This window comes from Sinocyclocheilus anshuiensis, unplaced genomic scaffold (genome assembly GCF_001515605.1).
Source record: "Sinocyclocheilus anshuiensis isolate Anshui unplaced genomic scaffold, SAMN03320099.WGS_v1.1 scaffold766, whole genome shotgun sequence".
NCBI lineage: Eukaryota > Metazoa > Chordata > Actinopteri > Cypriniformes > Cyprinidae > Sinocyclocheilus > Sinocyclocheilus anshuiensis.
In genome coordinates, this window is record NW_015546060.1 from 260581 (window position 1) to 277096 (window position 16516).

The following is a 16516-nucleotide window of genomic DNA, read 5'->3' on the forward strand; positions in this document are numbered from 1 at the left end:
TATATATTATAATATGTGTTTTATAGATACAGGAGCTTTATACAACAATGTAAATAAAATAAAAAATAAATATAATAATAAAATAAATAAACCTGACCTTAAAATGCAATATCTGTCATTTTAAAATTAATTTAAATATAATTTGTAATTTAATATATTTAAAATAAATTTAGTTTAATATTTAATTTAATTTATTTAAAATATTTCATTATCACATACTTCTCATATTCCGTTAAGAAGTAATACATATTGTGTATGTAAAAGTGACTTTTATTCCAGATTTACTTTTCAAAAATCAAAAATTGGGATTAGCGGCCTCATATTTTAAAAAAGCATTTGCACTGCTAAAGCATTAATATAAAAAAACGTTATATATTCTGAATGTATACAAATGGTTTGAGAGCATTTACTGGTACAAAAATGCACATTTAAGTGTATAATGTTCAAATCATATATTAACCTTTTTCCTATTCCCTTCTGTCTCTCTTTAGAAAAGGGCAATTCCCCTCTCTGTACTGGCGTTTTCTTTGTCCCAGGAGGCCCTTCCTCTCTCTAACATGTCCCCGTTTGAAAGGGGCAATTTAGAAAAGTGAGGGGAAGATGTGTGTCGACGCTGGCTTGGAGATGGAGGGGGTGGCGGATGGGGTCTGCTATGACCTCATCCTTCCCTCCATGTGGGAGAAAGAGAGAGTGAGATCATTGCTGTCGTATAAACAGTGTAAATAGTGAGATTTTCAGGTTCACGTTTTAACAGCATGGGAGGCGGATGGCGTCTGCTATGACCTCATCCTTCCCTCCATGTGGGAGAAAGAGAGAGTGAGATCATTGCTGTCGTATAAACAGTGTAAATAGTGAGATTTTCAGGTTCACGTTTTAACAGCATGGGAAAAAATATATATATGCTGACAATGTCATCTGCTTCTTCTTTGAATTCAATTAGCATCTGAAGAACATTAAGACATCTGTATGAGAGGACGGCAACCGCAAGCTAGTGGCACAGATGTGCGTTTGTTATTTTTTGTGTGTTGTAAACGATTAGCCCTGGGCCTCAGTTTTATGACTTTCTCCCTCCGCGTTCAGTCTCCAAATGTGTAACTGAGGAGGATTTTGGTGTGCAAAACACTTACACACACCTTCACCTTCACATCATTAACACTTTGGTGAGTCTGTCAGATTCATGTGAGACTGTCAAAGCGGATCACAGGTGTGAAAACTTTTTGAGGAGCTGCTTTCCCTTAATTAATCAGAATCTATCTATCTATCTGTCTATCTATCTATCTATCTATCTATCTATCTATCTATCTATCTATCTAATGTCTGTCTATATGTCTGTCCATCTGTCCGTCTGTCAGTCTATCTGCCTGTCTTTATCTATCTGTCTGTCCATCTGTCCATCCATCTATCTATCTCTCTATCTATCTATCTATCTATCTATCTATCTATCTATCTCTATCTGTCTGTCTGTCTGTCTGTCCGTCCATCGTTCTATCCATCCTCACTGATTGGGATCAAATGTAATCATTTTATTGTGTACATTTACATTTGTGGATTATAGTGTTTGAAGAGACAAAATGTGGACTAAAAACATTCTTAAAGTTCTGTTTATTTCAATTTTTCTTTTTAGTTTTCTAGTTACATAATCAAACAAATAAATTAATAGATTATGACAATAGTTGCAGGCTTGCAGCATTATGGCAGGCAGAGGCTAGTTGTCACACAGAGTTGTCATAAAGACTATATCTCAGTAAAAAGGTTTTGAGTAAGAAGTCCAGTTAATTTAGTTTATTTTCATAAAATGTCATTAAATTGCTATAAGAGTCTGTTTAATTGCCACTTTGACAACTTACCCCATTAGTGTGACCATCTGTGTGTGTGTGTGTGTGCGTGTGTTTTTCTGTAGTAAAGACCAAACAAACCGAGTTTCAAAAATTAACCAAATCTGAGAAATATTCACTGGAGTGGAAACATGTATATTTTTATTTGTTTATTTATTTAATGCTGTTAACAGTAATCAATCTTAAACTATGCCAACATAATACACCTACAATAAGCATACATGTTTTCAAATCTGTGCCATACAGCTTCTAATAATGATCGGCTAAAGCGAAAATAGAGCACCGCTGGATGTAAGGACCTCCCCTTTAAACGCTACAGCTCTCTCGCTCAGTCTGTCTCTCTCCCTCTCGCTCACTTACGACCAGACGCGTTCAGACGAGCTTCATGTTCTTCTCGTCTGTTCTCCAGCGGTGAGGGTGAGCGCGTTCTTCATCAGATTATCGGCGCGTGTGCTGTTGTCCTCGTGCGACACCGTAACATTCGTACCGCGTCTGGAGTTCCACGATCATTTAATGCTGAATTCAAAAACGTGAGTATCACAACTTGGTCTCATCATCAGCTTTTCATCTCATCTCAAATCATCTACAGTGGCATTTTAGATGAAGTGTTCATCATGTCAGCTGTGAAATGTTTAACGTTGACTGAAAGTGCGACTGTTCACGCACGTTCACGTTTAGTTTACAAGAGAAGTTCTCAGCTGTTATCTCATAGAGTTGCTCGTTCTCAGTTGTTCTTAATCGAAATTTAATGTTAATGTTCAGGTTTTGTGAAATAATTTCTTCTTATAGTCGAATTGAAATGGTTTTTGTGCGTATCAGAAGCACGTGCGAATCCTCTAGTTTGTTTGCTTTTGTTCTTAAACAGCTTGTTGCAGCTGCTCGTCTTCCAAGCAGTTTCACTATCTACCAAAGTAAAAAGCTCATCTATCTATCTATCTATCTATCTATCCAGCAGTTGATCTCTAATCATTTTCTGACAGGTCTGTGGTAGGACATCATATTGATCAGAAGACTGTTCTGTATATTTGAAAAATACTTCTCAGATTTAACAATGTGTATATTATTAGCTGAATAAATTATTTTTCTTTCCGTCACATGCATTTATTTTATACCTGAATGTTAATCTCTGCTGTTGCAGAGGTGTTGAGAACATCAAGATCATTGCCGTCCATGGACCACCTCAAAATCCAGGTCGGTATATCCAGGGATCGACCTTGTTTGAGGACCACATTCGTGCCTTTGAACTGAAACATGAATTCAGTGCATTGTTTCCAAGGTATTCTGCTTAGCTTGTGGATAAACATCTAATCTCATACATATTCTAGATCCCTGACCTCATTATAGGTCACCGTTGGACACTTTGAGGACCATTGGAGTCTTTGTGTCCTTCACTGTTGGATATTCACAAACAGAATAGAATGGCAAAGTGGTTAAAGGACTATTTAAGTTTCGGGAGCAAACGAGTTCCCCCGCAACCGCCAAAACCAGACTACAGCGAGAGTGAGATATTGAAGGCGTATCGTGCACAGAAGAACCTTGACTTTGAAGACCCATATGAAGACTTTCAGAACAGGGCTAGAAATGACAATGGGTCGACTGAAACGTCCCACATGGGTTTCGGCTCTCCTCTGAAATCCTCAAGTCTGGATATCAAGGTTGTTTCGCCAAAACATCGCCTTATAAAGGTGGACTCGCAAGACCTGGGACGGAGCAAGATTCTTCTAAGCTCTGTGTCTTTAGAGGAACCAACAGATCCGGTGAGTTATTTAAATGACAGTACTTTAGTAGAAAGCCTATGTTTATGCAAAAGATAAAATAATATTTTCACACACATACATATTAAATTGATATCTTTTCCAAAGTGCATTGACTGCTCTAAAATATGAGACACCAATGTTTCAGGAGTTTCAGTAACTGTTTTTTTCCAAGTCATTGTTAGATGCCAGTGTTTCCTGTCATAGCTATGCAAAGATTTGATTTCAAAAACAGTATCATAGCTATTAAACTATTTCTTGTTATGATTTTAGATCTGTATTATAACTCGGAACGATCTCAAAGTAAAAAGAGGTGCTAAAGTCTGATTTTGTGGTGGCTGTGCTTTAAAATTAAATTATTAGCTGCTCGTCTTCCAAGCAGTTTCACTATCTACCAAAGTAAAAAGCTCATCTATCTATCTATCTATCTATCTATCCAGCAGTTGATCTCTAATCATTTTCTGACAGGTCTGTGGTAGGACATCATATTGATCAGAAGACTGTTCTGTATATTTGAAAAATACTTCTCAGATTTAACAATGTGTATATTATTAGCTGAATAAATTATTTTTCTTTCCGTCACATGCATTTATTTTATACCTGAATGTTAATCTCTGCTGTTGCAGAGGTGTTGAGAACATCAAGATCATTGCCGTCCATGGACCACCTCAAAATCCAGGTCGGTATATCCAGGGATCGACCTTGTTTGAGGACCACATTCGTGCCTTTGAACTGAAACATGAATTCAGTGCATTGTTTCCAAGGTATTCTGCTTAGCTTGTGGATAAACATCTAATCTCATACATATTCTAGATCCCTGACCTCATTATAGGTCACCGTTGGACACTTTGAGGACCATTGGAGTCTTTGTGTCCTTCACTGTTGGATATTCACAAACAGAATAGAATGGCAAAGTGGTTAAAGGACTATTTAAGTTTCGGGAGCAAACGAGTTCCCCCGCAACCGCCAAAACCAGACTACAGCGAGAGTGAGATATTGAAGGCGTATCGTGCACAGAAGAACCTTGACTTTGAAGACCCATATGAAGACTTTCAGAACAGGGCTAGAAATGACAGTGGGTCGACTGAAACGTCCCACATGGGTTTCGGCTCTCCTCTGAAATCCTCAAGTCTGGATATCAAGGTTGTTTCGCCAAAACATCGCCTTATAAAGGTGGACTCGCAAGACCTGGGACGGAGCAAGATTCTTCTAAGCTCTGTGTCTTTAGAGGAACCAACAGATCCGGTGAGTTATTTAAATGACAGTACTTTAGTAGAAAGCCTATGTTTATGCAAAAGATAAAATAATATTTTCACACACATACATATTAAATTGATATCTTTTCCAAAGTGCATTGACTGCTCTAAAATATGAGACACCAATGTTTCAGGAGTTTCAGTAACTGTTTTTTTCCAAGTCATTGTTAGATGCCAGTGTTTCCTGTCATAGCTATGCAAAGATTTGATTTCAAAAACAGTATCATAGCTATTAAACTATTTCTTGTTATGATTTTAGATCTGTATTATAACTCGGAACGATCTCAAAGTAAAAAGAGGTGCTAAAGTCTGATTTTGTGGTGGCTGTGCTTTAAAATTAAATTATTAAATGAATGATTTAGTAAGTCTGACAGTAATCAGTGTTGAGTTCAACTGTAAGGATAACCCTGCCTGGCTTAAGGGTTTGAAAATTATTAACAGTTGGAAATTTAGAAAAGTAATAAAATGTAATCAGTTACATTACTTTAATAAAGTAATTGAAAAGTTACACTATTTATTACATTTTAAGTAGGGTAACTTGTAATCTGTAACCTATTACATTTCCAAAGTAACCTTCCCAACACAAAGTAATTGAAATAGTTACAATACTTATTACATTTTAAATTGTAATCTGTAGCTTGTTACATTTCCAAAGTAACCTTCCCAACAAAGTGTGTTTGACCAACCAATGGGAGATTCTTTTACAAGGAAGAAAAAAAAAATACATATAATTTTTTTCTTGTAAAACGTACTCCAGTAATCTCTTTTATTTACAACTTGAAAATTAATTTTTTGTCTATATGTGAAAAAAATAAAAATAAACTTAATATACACCTCTTAGTGTTTTTTAAAATGTTGAGTAGTCATAGATCTGATGAGTTTTGGTGATACCTGAAGCCATCAGGTGATGAAATACATAAAACAAACAGTCAAATAAGTGATTTGCAGTGTGAAACAATCTTTCATGTAAACCCTCTGTTAACCCTGCATTAGATTTCGTGTCTCGGAGCACTGTAGGTGTCAAAACCTCTTGATCCACCACAGCTAAATCTCTTGAATAATACATGGAGTTTAGTTAGGCTGGTGGGGTTGGGGTGGTCCCATAGAGAATACTCACAAGAGCCAGAAAGGTTCGTCCTGTGATCAGACATCGAGTAGAGACTCAATGCTGGCAGACAGCGGAGGAATCCGCACTCACACACATGGTCACGGACAGATAGCAGCCTTCAGTGGAGTCTCATTGATCGTAATCAGTACCAGTGATGAGCGAGCTGATTGGTTGGGCTTGAAGAACAGCCATGCCAATGCCACGCCATCGATTTAAATCCCAATTTAATGGCAACCCTTTAAGTGCATTGTCTTGCGAGCACCGTTACACATCATTCCCTGTTAACCTTCATTAATTTCCACCGTAAACCTAGTTAAGTTTTTATAGCGTTCCTAATGAACATTTCAGATTTATTGTCCTTCTATTCTTGTTAAAGATCAACCAGACAATTGGGCGATTTGCCTGGTGGGAAATCGGGTGATTGTTGCGCACCATGGTTTGCAGGCTGAATGGTGCCGCATGGAGCCGTTGGCTAAAGGCCTTGTTTGAGAGACCATATGGCCGTCTTTGTAATTGTCCCAGTGCCAGCTGATTGAGGGCTTCCTCCCGGGCCTGGTATGGGAGACAAACACACCTCCTAACACGCTCATCAGCACTTCCCCACTGCCGCCTTCTGCTTCAAGGGAGAAGGTAGCACATCTTTGCGAGTCAGCTGGTTTTCGGTGTCTCGCGCTGAATGAGCTGGTGTTGCTATATGTACGTGATTTGAAAGTATGTGAAGACACAAGGACTGCACGATTTGGGGTATTAAAAAGAGTATTAAAGGAATATAATAAAAATATTTTTTGTGTTAATATTGTTTATTATTACTACAAATATTAAAGAAATTTTAAAAATCGCTATTGTAATATGTATAAAATATAGAAATGATTAAGAAAATTAATAAAATAATTTTATTTTACAGTAAAACTGTAAAATTACAATACTAATATTTATGAGCTTGATTTCTTCATATTATTTTTTTAAATGTTAAACCATCAAAAGAAGACTGTGCCAAGGTTCACTCTGAAACATGCAGCTCATATATTTATTAGGGCTGTCAAATCGATTAATCGCATCTAGTGTTGTCCCGGTACCAAAATTTCAGTATTCGGTACCAATACCAGTGAAAATCCACGGTTCTCGGTACCAATTTCGGTACCAAAGCAAGACACAAAAACATGCTAATTGAACAACATTTTTATTAATAACGTTAAACAAAAATTAAATGTACAAAACCAATGCCATTCTTTATACTTATTTAAAATTGTTTCAGGTTTTTCCACAAGTAATAAAAGTATGAAAAAAGTAAACAAGTTTCACCCAAAAGTTTAGTCATAGTTCTGCTGCCACTGAAAAACATCTGTAAACTGTTGTCTGTTTTAGGGTTTGCTGGTGTGTTTCAGGATCTTCCTCAGTCTGCAGCTGTAAAAGAACAATATAATATACTTCAGTAAAGCAATGGGCTGAGTCTGACAAAATGCAACATAAGATCATTGACACCAGCTAAAATATAACTTTTCAGTAAATAACAAACCTATTTTCTATTAAACTAGGGAAGAATTCAGTAAATTTTTGGCTGATGCAATAAGTCGATAATAATTTTCAAGCTGTAGCCAATAACTGAATAAATATTAAAAATAAATATTCATTTTGAGATTTGCAAGATTTGCTTTTAAAGATGATGGTAAAGGCAACTATCTAACAATCTAAACATAGAAATATAAGAAATAAACATGCATAATTAAATTTCCTTAGACATGGTCCAAAGCAACTAGTGCTGTCAAACGATTAATCAAGATTAATCGCATCCAAAATAAAAGTTTGTTTACACAATATATGTGTGTGTACTGTGTATATTTATATGCATATATAAATACACACAGACATACATGTGTGTTTATATATATAATAAATATGTACGTGTGTGTGTGTATATGTATATATATATATATATATATATATATATATATATATATATATATACACACTACACACACATATTATGTAAAGAAACTTTTAGATGCGATTAATTGCAATTAATCAATTATGGCAGCTCTAATATTTATTTAACTGAATCACAAATTTTACAAAGCCTTCGCGATGCGATAATTGCACAGCCAAATTGCGATTTTTGGATTTGTTTAGATTAAAAGTACAGCCCTAGAAGAAGGTAAATAGCAAAGACATGTAATTCAGAAATCATGATGTCACAACCATGAGCACATGACCAAATATATTTACATAAGAACAATTAGTCAGTAGTTAGCAACTTTCATTTTGCTGCTTATTGCAGTCAGTTAGGAAAAAAACTGATTTAAATGCTGCTTGTCACTTTATCGCACACCTGGTTAGAATTTTTTTTTTTTTTTTAGTAAAAAAAATGTCCATACAACACCAAATTATGACTATTGTTGGTGCTAAAAGAGCAGTGTAAAAAAAGAAGAGAGATGCTGTCTGTTTGACTGAAAATGAAGTGTTTTTTTGCCTCAGAATTAAAAAAATGATTTCCCTTCATTCATCCCTCAGCAAACTGAGATAATCTTCAATTTGTTGCACTGAATAAAAGGGATATCGTATGTTCCTTCTCCTGGGTGAAGATCATCACATGACTTTGTTCTTGTTTCAGGTGGTCCCTTCAGCTCCAGTTATGGGAGATACCGACTACTCCGACCCATTCGATGCTCATTTGGACCCCCGTCCCGAAACCACCCAAAGCCAAATCACTCCTGAAAACAACGGCTATATGGAGCCCTACGAGGCCCAGAAAGTGATAACTGGTTAGTCAGATTTCGTCCTATTTCTTTTGGTGTGTGTTCCCATGGCCCAGGGGAGTCTGGTTTGCCCTTTGAGTCGTATGGAGAGAATGAAGTATGAGTGTTATTATGAGTGTGTCTTTCTCAGCAAGTCCCCAGTCATCCAGTGCTGTCAGACAGTGACTCACTGCTGATTCTCTGCTGGAGTCTCACAGATTACAGTTCTGTGTTCATGCAATTTGTTCCATTGTTTTATTCCCATTGACTTTTGCCACTTACTGATTTGAGAGATTTTATCTGCTTCAAGATGTAGATAGCATTTTAATACTTCATCGGTACACACAGAACATTCCAAAAAGTAGCCACCAACATTTTACTGCTTTCTAAGCCCACAATGCATTGGTGATACCGGCAGAGTCCAAAGAAATGACGATCATAACAAAGTTGTTTAGTCATGATGTCAGTTTGTTGGCCAGGAAGGCTAATTCACTATGGGTTCCCTCAGGAATTTCCTGTGGGTTTTTAGAATAGTGCTTTTTGATTTTATGAGAAAATGGGGTCTGTAGTTAGCATAAGCTGAGTAGACTTTAACATTTTGTTTTATTCTACAACATAAATGACATACAATATATACCTCAAATGTTAATTTTAATTGTGATGCTGATTTCCTCTATTTTTACATATTAAATTTCCATTACTGTCATCTAACGCTCACTTAAAGTCAAACTTTAAAATCACTAATAATTGAATAGCACTGTTAACAGTAATCTTTAGCAAATTTCAAAATAAATATCCAAATATCCAATATCCAAGTTTTTAGTGTTTTAATTGACGTGACGTGACGCATGGCCAAGTATGGTGTCTCAACAGTCCCATACTAATTTCTTGTGCTCTGCATTTATTCCATCCAAGTGCACACACACAGCATTGAGTAGTGAACACACACACACACACACACACACACCCGGATACTATACCCGGATATACTCCCAGATACTATACAAAATAGTATAGATTTTTAATATTGTCATGTATTGTTAAATAACTCTGTTTATCAGTATCGGTCAGAATATTAATACCGTGCCTTCCTAGTTTACATTCTGCTGAATCAAGACAACAGTTTAGCAAGCTAACATTAGCTAAAATGGAAGCATAATATGATGGTTTTAATTTTTTTTTTTGAGGAATATGTCGGTGTAGAATTTTGTAGTTGTGGTTAATTTCAAATAGGCTTTTAACCGGCATTGCAAAATGTCAATTTAAAATTTTTTATTTTAAAATGCAAGTTGTTAACATGGTTGCCTGATTTAAATATGTAAACTCATATCTTTATCGTAGGTAGTCCTCATTTAACGATTTGTTAGCAAGTTGCTTTTTAAAGCACACAACTTCTTCCAAATTTATGTTGGAGGTATGATGTCAATGACTAATTTATGTTGTAGAACAAAACACAACCTTATTTTACTCACGAAAACAATTACAAAATTTCCTCAGTCAACCAGTGGCTCAAAACTGCTAATGCTAACTCTTCTGGACACAATTTCATTCGCATTCAAAGTATTAGTTTAATAGTTCAACATAATTAAAACTTGACTGTTGTACCTGATTTGTTTGGAGTTGTATTTTCTTTAATTCTTAGAGTATCATGACTAACATTAGCTTAGCAATGTGCTAACATGGCTCCCATCTAATTCATGTGAGAAGTGCTATTTAGCTACTGCAAATCAATTGCTTGTGATGTTCCATTTGAGTTAATATGTTAACTTAAGGGCCATTTACACAAAACAAGACGTTTTTTAAAAAGTTTAACTATTTTTACCTTGAGTGTCACATTATTAGGATGTGTCATGTGCAAGATGCTGTAAAAGTTGTGAGTGAAATGGTCAAACATGTTCGTCTAGTGCATGTTTACATAGAAAACAATGAGAAAGCAGCGCAGTGGAATATAAAAAACATGTTCTATGTGAACGGACACTTAGAAGGTAGCTGTCTATATAGACAGTAGACAAACTTTGCTAGGTTTTGGAACAGAGCTGAAATGTGATGTTCCTTAGATATTTTAAGGGAATTGTATTGTATTTTCTCTCCGTAGGACCCCAGCATCCACCTTAATTTCTCCTCAGATCGGTCTTGCCTTCAAGGCAGCCTCATTTAATTTTCAATCCATCTCTACAGGTTAATCTCTTCTCTCATTCTCCATCAATTCTCAGGTACGGGGGAATCTAGCAGCCCCTCTCTCGCACGTCACAAACGCTTAACATCAACACACGCTCCCATAGTTCTCTCTCTCCGTCCACCTCAGGGTCTGTCCCTCAGGGCCTCCTCTTTGTCGCTATGGAGACGGCTAAGGAGCCCAATAGAAGCAGGATGTGTGAAGGTTAAAGTTTGTCTTTCTCTTGTTATGGTACGCCTGCCTGGTTTCTTCTCTGTCCTGCTTGCTTTCTTTCTTTCTCACTGAAACACATGTACATGCCAGTGTTCCTTTCCAGGCGGTCCGTCCCATGTCTGGTCTGTTTGGTTTCACACTTCTCATAATTTTTAATGTCTGGGCCGTTCGCCGGATGAAACTCGAGGGATTAATTCATGTATGTCTTTGTAATTTAACATTTAGGGCTGAAAAGATTAAAGGGGTCATATGATGCTTTTTTAAAGATCATTATTTGGTGTATCTGGTGTAACAGAATATGTTGACATGCTTTAATGTTCAAAAAACACAGTATTTTTCAAATACTGTACATTATTGTAGGTCCTCTATGCCCCGCCTCTGTCAAACGCTTCGTTTTCTACAAAGTCCCTCCTTCCGACAAGCGCAGTCTGCTCTGATTGGCCAGCTGACCCAGTGCATTGTGCTTGTAACCTGTGATCGTTACAGGCACATATCACTTGCTCTGTGTTGTTTGACTATAGTGACGAACGGCATGTTTGACATAGAAACAAACATGCAGCTAGGGTCCGTGAAGTTCTTACGGGTAATAATCTTTTCTGGTTGGAACTGTCATTTCCTCGTGATGGGCGTGGGTCATTTGTTGAATGAAACACTTGATACTGTGGACGCATAGATAGTACACCAGTAGGAAAAACAACAGCAGAATTGCTATTTCCTTGATCCACAGCCAGGGTTTACCTAACAGGTTTCCGAACCATGAAGACTTATCTTCAGTCATCTGGTGTCATAGGATCAGCATATTTAAAACAGATTCTTAAATTTGTAATCCCACACCCCTTTAAGAGAATGTTCAGAGTTCTATACAACTTTGAATCAACAACATTTGTGTCCTTTATTAAGTATAGTGTCTATTAAATACGGTGTTTGCACAATATATCGGTACCATATAGGTTATTAGCCGATATTAAAAATTTAATTTATTGTTTTGAATAATAGTAGATATTTAATTGTGCATGCCAGTGTTGTTATAGTTAAGTAAAGCTTTTACATTTTTCGAAATAAAATAAAATGTAAATATTCAATTAACTTATTCAATAAACTTATTCAAAACTTAAATTAAATGGCTTAAATGAACAATAGAAATGTTCCCTTGTTCCCCTAACTGAAGTTAAAAATAAGTTAATGTAAATAATACTAAAATAACATGAACCTCTCAGTTTAATGTTTAGATTTCCTTTGCTATTTTCTAACACTTAATATTCTAACAGTTAATATCTAAAAAAAAAAAAATTAATAACAAGTTAAATGTAAACTTTAGCCAATCTCAAAATGAATATCCGTTTTTCATGCTGTTCATAATGCTGTGAAGCCGAACAATGTTATTTTTTTTTTATCATTATATACTTTTTAAATTTTGAATTAGATTTTTTTTGTTTTAATTTTAATTTAATTATTTGAACTTAAAAGTTTTAGTAATTTTGTTGTTTTTATTTTATTCGTTTTTTTTGTCTATGTAGTTTTTAAGTTTTAGTTATTCTAGTACTTATTTTATTTCAACTAGTTACCAAGGCAAAATTTCTCATTTTCATTTAGGTTTTTTTTTTTATTACAGAAATTGTTTTTAAAATTAATTTAGTTTTAGTTAACGATAATAACCCTGATGCCCTAATTCACTTGTAGTATTTAAAACGATTGATTTTAGTTATTAGTGTTTTATTTTAAATTTATTTAAACAAAATATTCTAGAATTTTAGTACCAGTTATCGGTTAAATGGTTATCGGTTTCTGTAGGCCAGAATTGTAATACTGGTGTCTTGCTAGTTCACATTCATCTACTGATTCAAGACAACAGTTTAGCAAGCTAACTTGAGCTAAAATGAAAGCATAATATTCCTCAAAACATTTTGTAGTTGCAGTTCTTTTCATATAGGCTTTTAACCAACTATTATTTTTGCTGAAAAGCACTTGAAGGTCATTCAGACATCCTGTTGTTTAACGCTTGTTGTTTGAGAGATATGATAATGGAAATGAAAATGCCCATCAGGAGAGATGAGAGACCCCAGTCCTTGAGTTTGACTCGATCTATGCGCACACATGCATCTCTTTCTCTTTTTGTTAAGCCCTCCCGTATGAAATCGGCAAGCTGTGCAAACACAATTTGTCTCTCCTTTAGATTCATACCCCGCCACTCTTCACCAGACATTTTCATAATTAATGTGGCCCAGGCAAGGGAGCCCAGCTGTGGAGCCCAGGGAACATATCGATTTATTGTTGTGTTTTGATTTAACAGCGCGGCTTGTCTCGCACCGTTTTAATGAACACATGCCACAGTAAAACTTCTAGAAGATGCCTGAATCAGCTTTCAAACCCAATGTTATGGCAATAATCTTACAAAGCCAGACGTTGGACTATCAACACAAATCTGGAACTTTGCAACTTATTCTGATCACGAACTGCCAGAAATTGATAATTTGCTGAAAATGTACTCACTCTCAGGCCATCCGAGATGTAGATGTACAAGTTTGTTTCTTCATCAGAACAGATTTGGAGAAATTTATCATTACATCACTTGTTCACCAATGAATCCTCTGCAGTGAATGGGTGTTGTTAGAAAAACATCACAATAATCCACAAGTAATCCACACCACCCCAGTCCATCAATTAATGTCTTGTGAAGTGAAAAGCTGCGTGTTTGTAATAAACAGATCCATCAAGATGTTTTTAACTTCAAACTGTTGCTTTCAGCTAAAATATGAGTCATTTATCCATATTATAGCTTTCTCCAGTGTACAAGTTATCTTGTCTGAATAGGAGAGAAATATGCACAGATCAAGCAAGGTGATGGATTTATTTGTTACAAACACGCAGCTTTTTGCTTCACAAGACATTAATTGATGGACTGGAGTGGTGTGGATTACTTGTGGATTATCATGTTTTTATCAGCTGTTTAGATTCTCATTCTGACGGCACCCATTCACTGCAGAGGATGCATTGGTGAACAAGTGATGTAATGATACATTTCTCCAAATCTGTTCTGATGAAGAAACAAACTCATCTACAGAGAAAAGTTCGGGTAAACTATTCCTTTAAGGGGTCAGTACCAGCTTTTCTTAAATGGAAATTTGGAGAACGGAGAACAATTAGGGTTGAACAAAGTTTATAACTGGTTTATTTGGTGTTGCAGAGCTGCAGAGGAGAGCTGGTGGTGGAGCAGGAGGTTGGGGGAGAGGGGAGGTCCAGCTCTATGACACCCCATATGAGGAGCGCGTCCCAGGGCAGCCGGATCTGCCCGAGGAGGGGAGGGAGAGCAGGCTGCCGCAGGACGACGAGAGGCCCGCAGATGAATACGACCAACCTTGGGAGTGGAAGAAGGAACACATCTCCAAGGCTTTTGCAGGTAAACAGACTAGCCACTTTAACTTGCTTGGTTTTATGTGTCAAAATTGTGAAAAAAACGCAAGTTGTCTATTCTTCAGGCTTCATTAAGTTTTTCATCAAAAGTTAACATTAAATTTCTAATTGAAATGTTTATTACTTATTGTGTTTTTTTTATTAATTTACCTTACTGATTTTCTTTTAAATTACATTTTTAAACAAAATATGCATAATTATATATTTATTTAAAAATGTAAAAAAAGGAATTAATTGTGAGCAGCATATCTTCAGTGCCTATTAATTATTAATTGTATTATTTTTTATATTGCTTACATTTTTTAATTAATTCACAAATAAAAATGAAAGAATTAATGTAAAATAATTAAAGTAATAAGAACTATTCAAAAGAACATTAATAATGAAGGCATATATTAATTCATTTGTTCATTCTTTCATTTTTTTTGTTTTTAAATAACATTTTTACATTTTAATACAAATTAAATTATAAATAAAATATATATTTTTTAAAAAGCCTAAAAGTTACTTAAAAGTAAATTTAATGAAAAAAATTAAGATATTACTAGAAATTACTAAATATATGGATGTTACGTCTCCACAGCACCACCCAATGGATTCATCCAATCTAACTGCAAGATTTAATTGAAGGATTTAGTGGGGAAGTATTTTTCACTGTTGCCTATGGCAGAAAAAGGAGCAAAGGAAAATCAATCTGATTAAATCGTTGAATACCGTATTTCACTTGCAAACGCTCCACGTTATGGAAGTAAAAGGATTGCGAATTCGGTTTCATGTTGATTCTGTTTCATGATCTACCACTGATTTGAGGCCAGTTTTATAGATCTCTGGATAATGATTTAAAGTGTTTTTGGAAACAGAAGCCTAGAACAGCAATTAGGAACCACAGAAGAAACAATACAGCCTGTAGGAATCAATTCTTCATGCTACTCCATTTTGGTTTAGGTCATTAACATTTTTGGTTTTTGGTGGCAGAGGGAGGTGAAAAGCGCTCCATATGGATGTTATTGGATCCAGTGAATGTGGCCCCTTGTGTGTGCGTGTTTTGCAGAACTCACGGGCAGTAGATGAAAGCAGTGCTGTGGGGCCAATCCTGTTTAATTGAGCTGTATCTCTGCGTCAGGGGTCAAGGTGACACTGGAATAAATCATCCCCCGCCTGGCTCACCACGCACACCTCCAACACACAAACACACACTTTTTTCCATTAATTAAGGCCTTTCTCAGCATGTCTGAGCTTCAGTACAGCAGAACCAGTGGTCAGCAGTGCCATGAGCACAGCACTATCCAACATCGAAACTGCAATGGTTTACTGCTGCAGAAGCACTGTGTATTTTTAGCTGAGAGACAGAAAGTGAGCGCAAGGGGCCCGTGGCAACTGCTGATGTGACGACCTGCTTTTGTAGCACAAAAATAAAGAAAAATAATTAATATTACATGATTCCATATTATGTGAGTGCCCCTATAAAATTGCATCTGATCCTGGTCTGATGGACCCTGATAAGACCGACTAGTCAAAAGGAAATGGTCATACATTTCAGGGTTTTCAAAATTATTTCTTGTATCTTTTTTTTATTAATATATTTACTGTACCAATTTATTAATAATGAATGTAATTTTTTTTTTTACATTTTTTTTTTTAATGAATGAATACATTACAAAAATACATACACATAAAAATAATATAAAAATAAGTAAGAAATATTCAAAAGTAAATGAATGAAGAATGCATTTATGTATTTTAGTTCATTATTCTTGCATTCATTCGTTCATTCATTCTGTAGGTGACTGGTCTCCAGAGTGCCATCTTTTCATTTGTGTAGATTTTAATTTAAGTTTTTGACTTATTTTTATTTCTTATACTCTTTATTTTTGTATTTACCCATTTATTAATGATTTGTTTTGAATAATGAGAAATAAATATAAATAATGACACACAAAATAAATGGGTCAAAGACGTTAAGCATCAAAAGAAATTTACAAAAGTACTTTTATATCCATAGAAAGCACATTAAATGTAAGGAAAGTGTCT

The 16516-nt window shown here is 35.5% G+C and overlaps 1 protein-coding gene across 2 annotated transcripts; it reads left to right on the forward strand.

Annotated features, from left to right (window-relative positions):
- Window positions 1-2127: 2127 nt before the first annotated feature.
- LOC107699411 (SH2 domain-containing adapter protein D-like) lies at window positions 2128-16006 on the forward strand. Of its 2 annotated transcripts, XM_016500650.1 has the most exons (6): window positions 2128-2365; window positions 2974-3026; window positions 3161-3592; window positions 8562-8712; window positions 14259-14471; window positions 15537-16006. In XM_016500650.1, the coding sequence occupies exons 3-6, from the start codon at window positions 3254-3256 to the stop codon at window positions 15554-15556; spliced, it is 723 nt and encodes a 240-aa protein (XP_016356136.1). In that variant the 5' UTR covers window positions 2128-2365; window positions 2974-3026; window positions 3161-3253; the 3' UTR covers window positions 15557-16006. The 2 variants fall into 2 exon arrangements, with proteins under 2 accessions (XP_016356136.1, XP_016356137.1); XM_016500651.1 differs by lacking the exons at window positions 2128-2365; window positions 2974-3026; window positions 3161-3592 and adding exons at window positions 4195-4268; window positions 4403-4834.
- Window positions 16007-16516: the final 510 nt, after the last annotated feature.

Coding starts and splice junctions, on each gene's coding strand:
- LOC107699411 (XM_016500650.1), top strand. CDS start 3,254: ATGGCAAAGTGGTTAAAGGACTATTTAAGTTTCGGGAGCAAACGAGTT. Junction 3,593..8,561: donor TAGAGGAACCAACAGATCCG/GTGAGTTATTTA, acceptor TTCTTGTTTCAG/GTGGTCCCTTCAGCTCCAGT. Junction 14,472..15,536: donor CATCTCCAAGGCTTTTGCAG/GTAAACAGACTA, acceptor CGTGTTTTGCAG/AACTCACGGGCAGTAGATGA.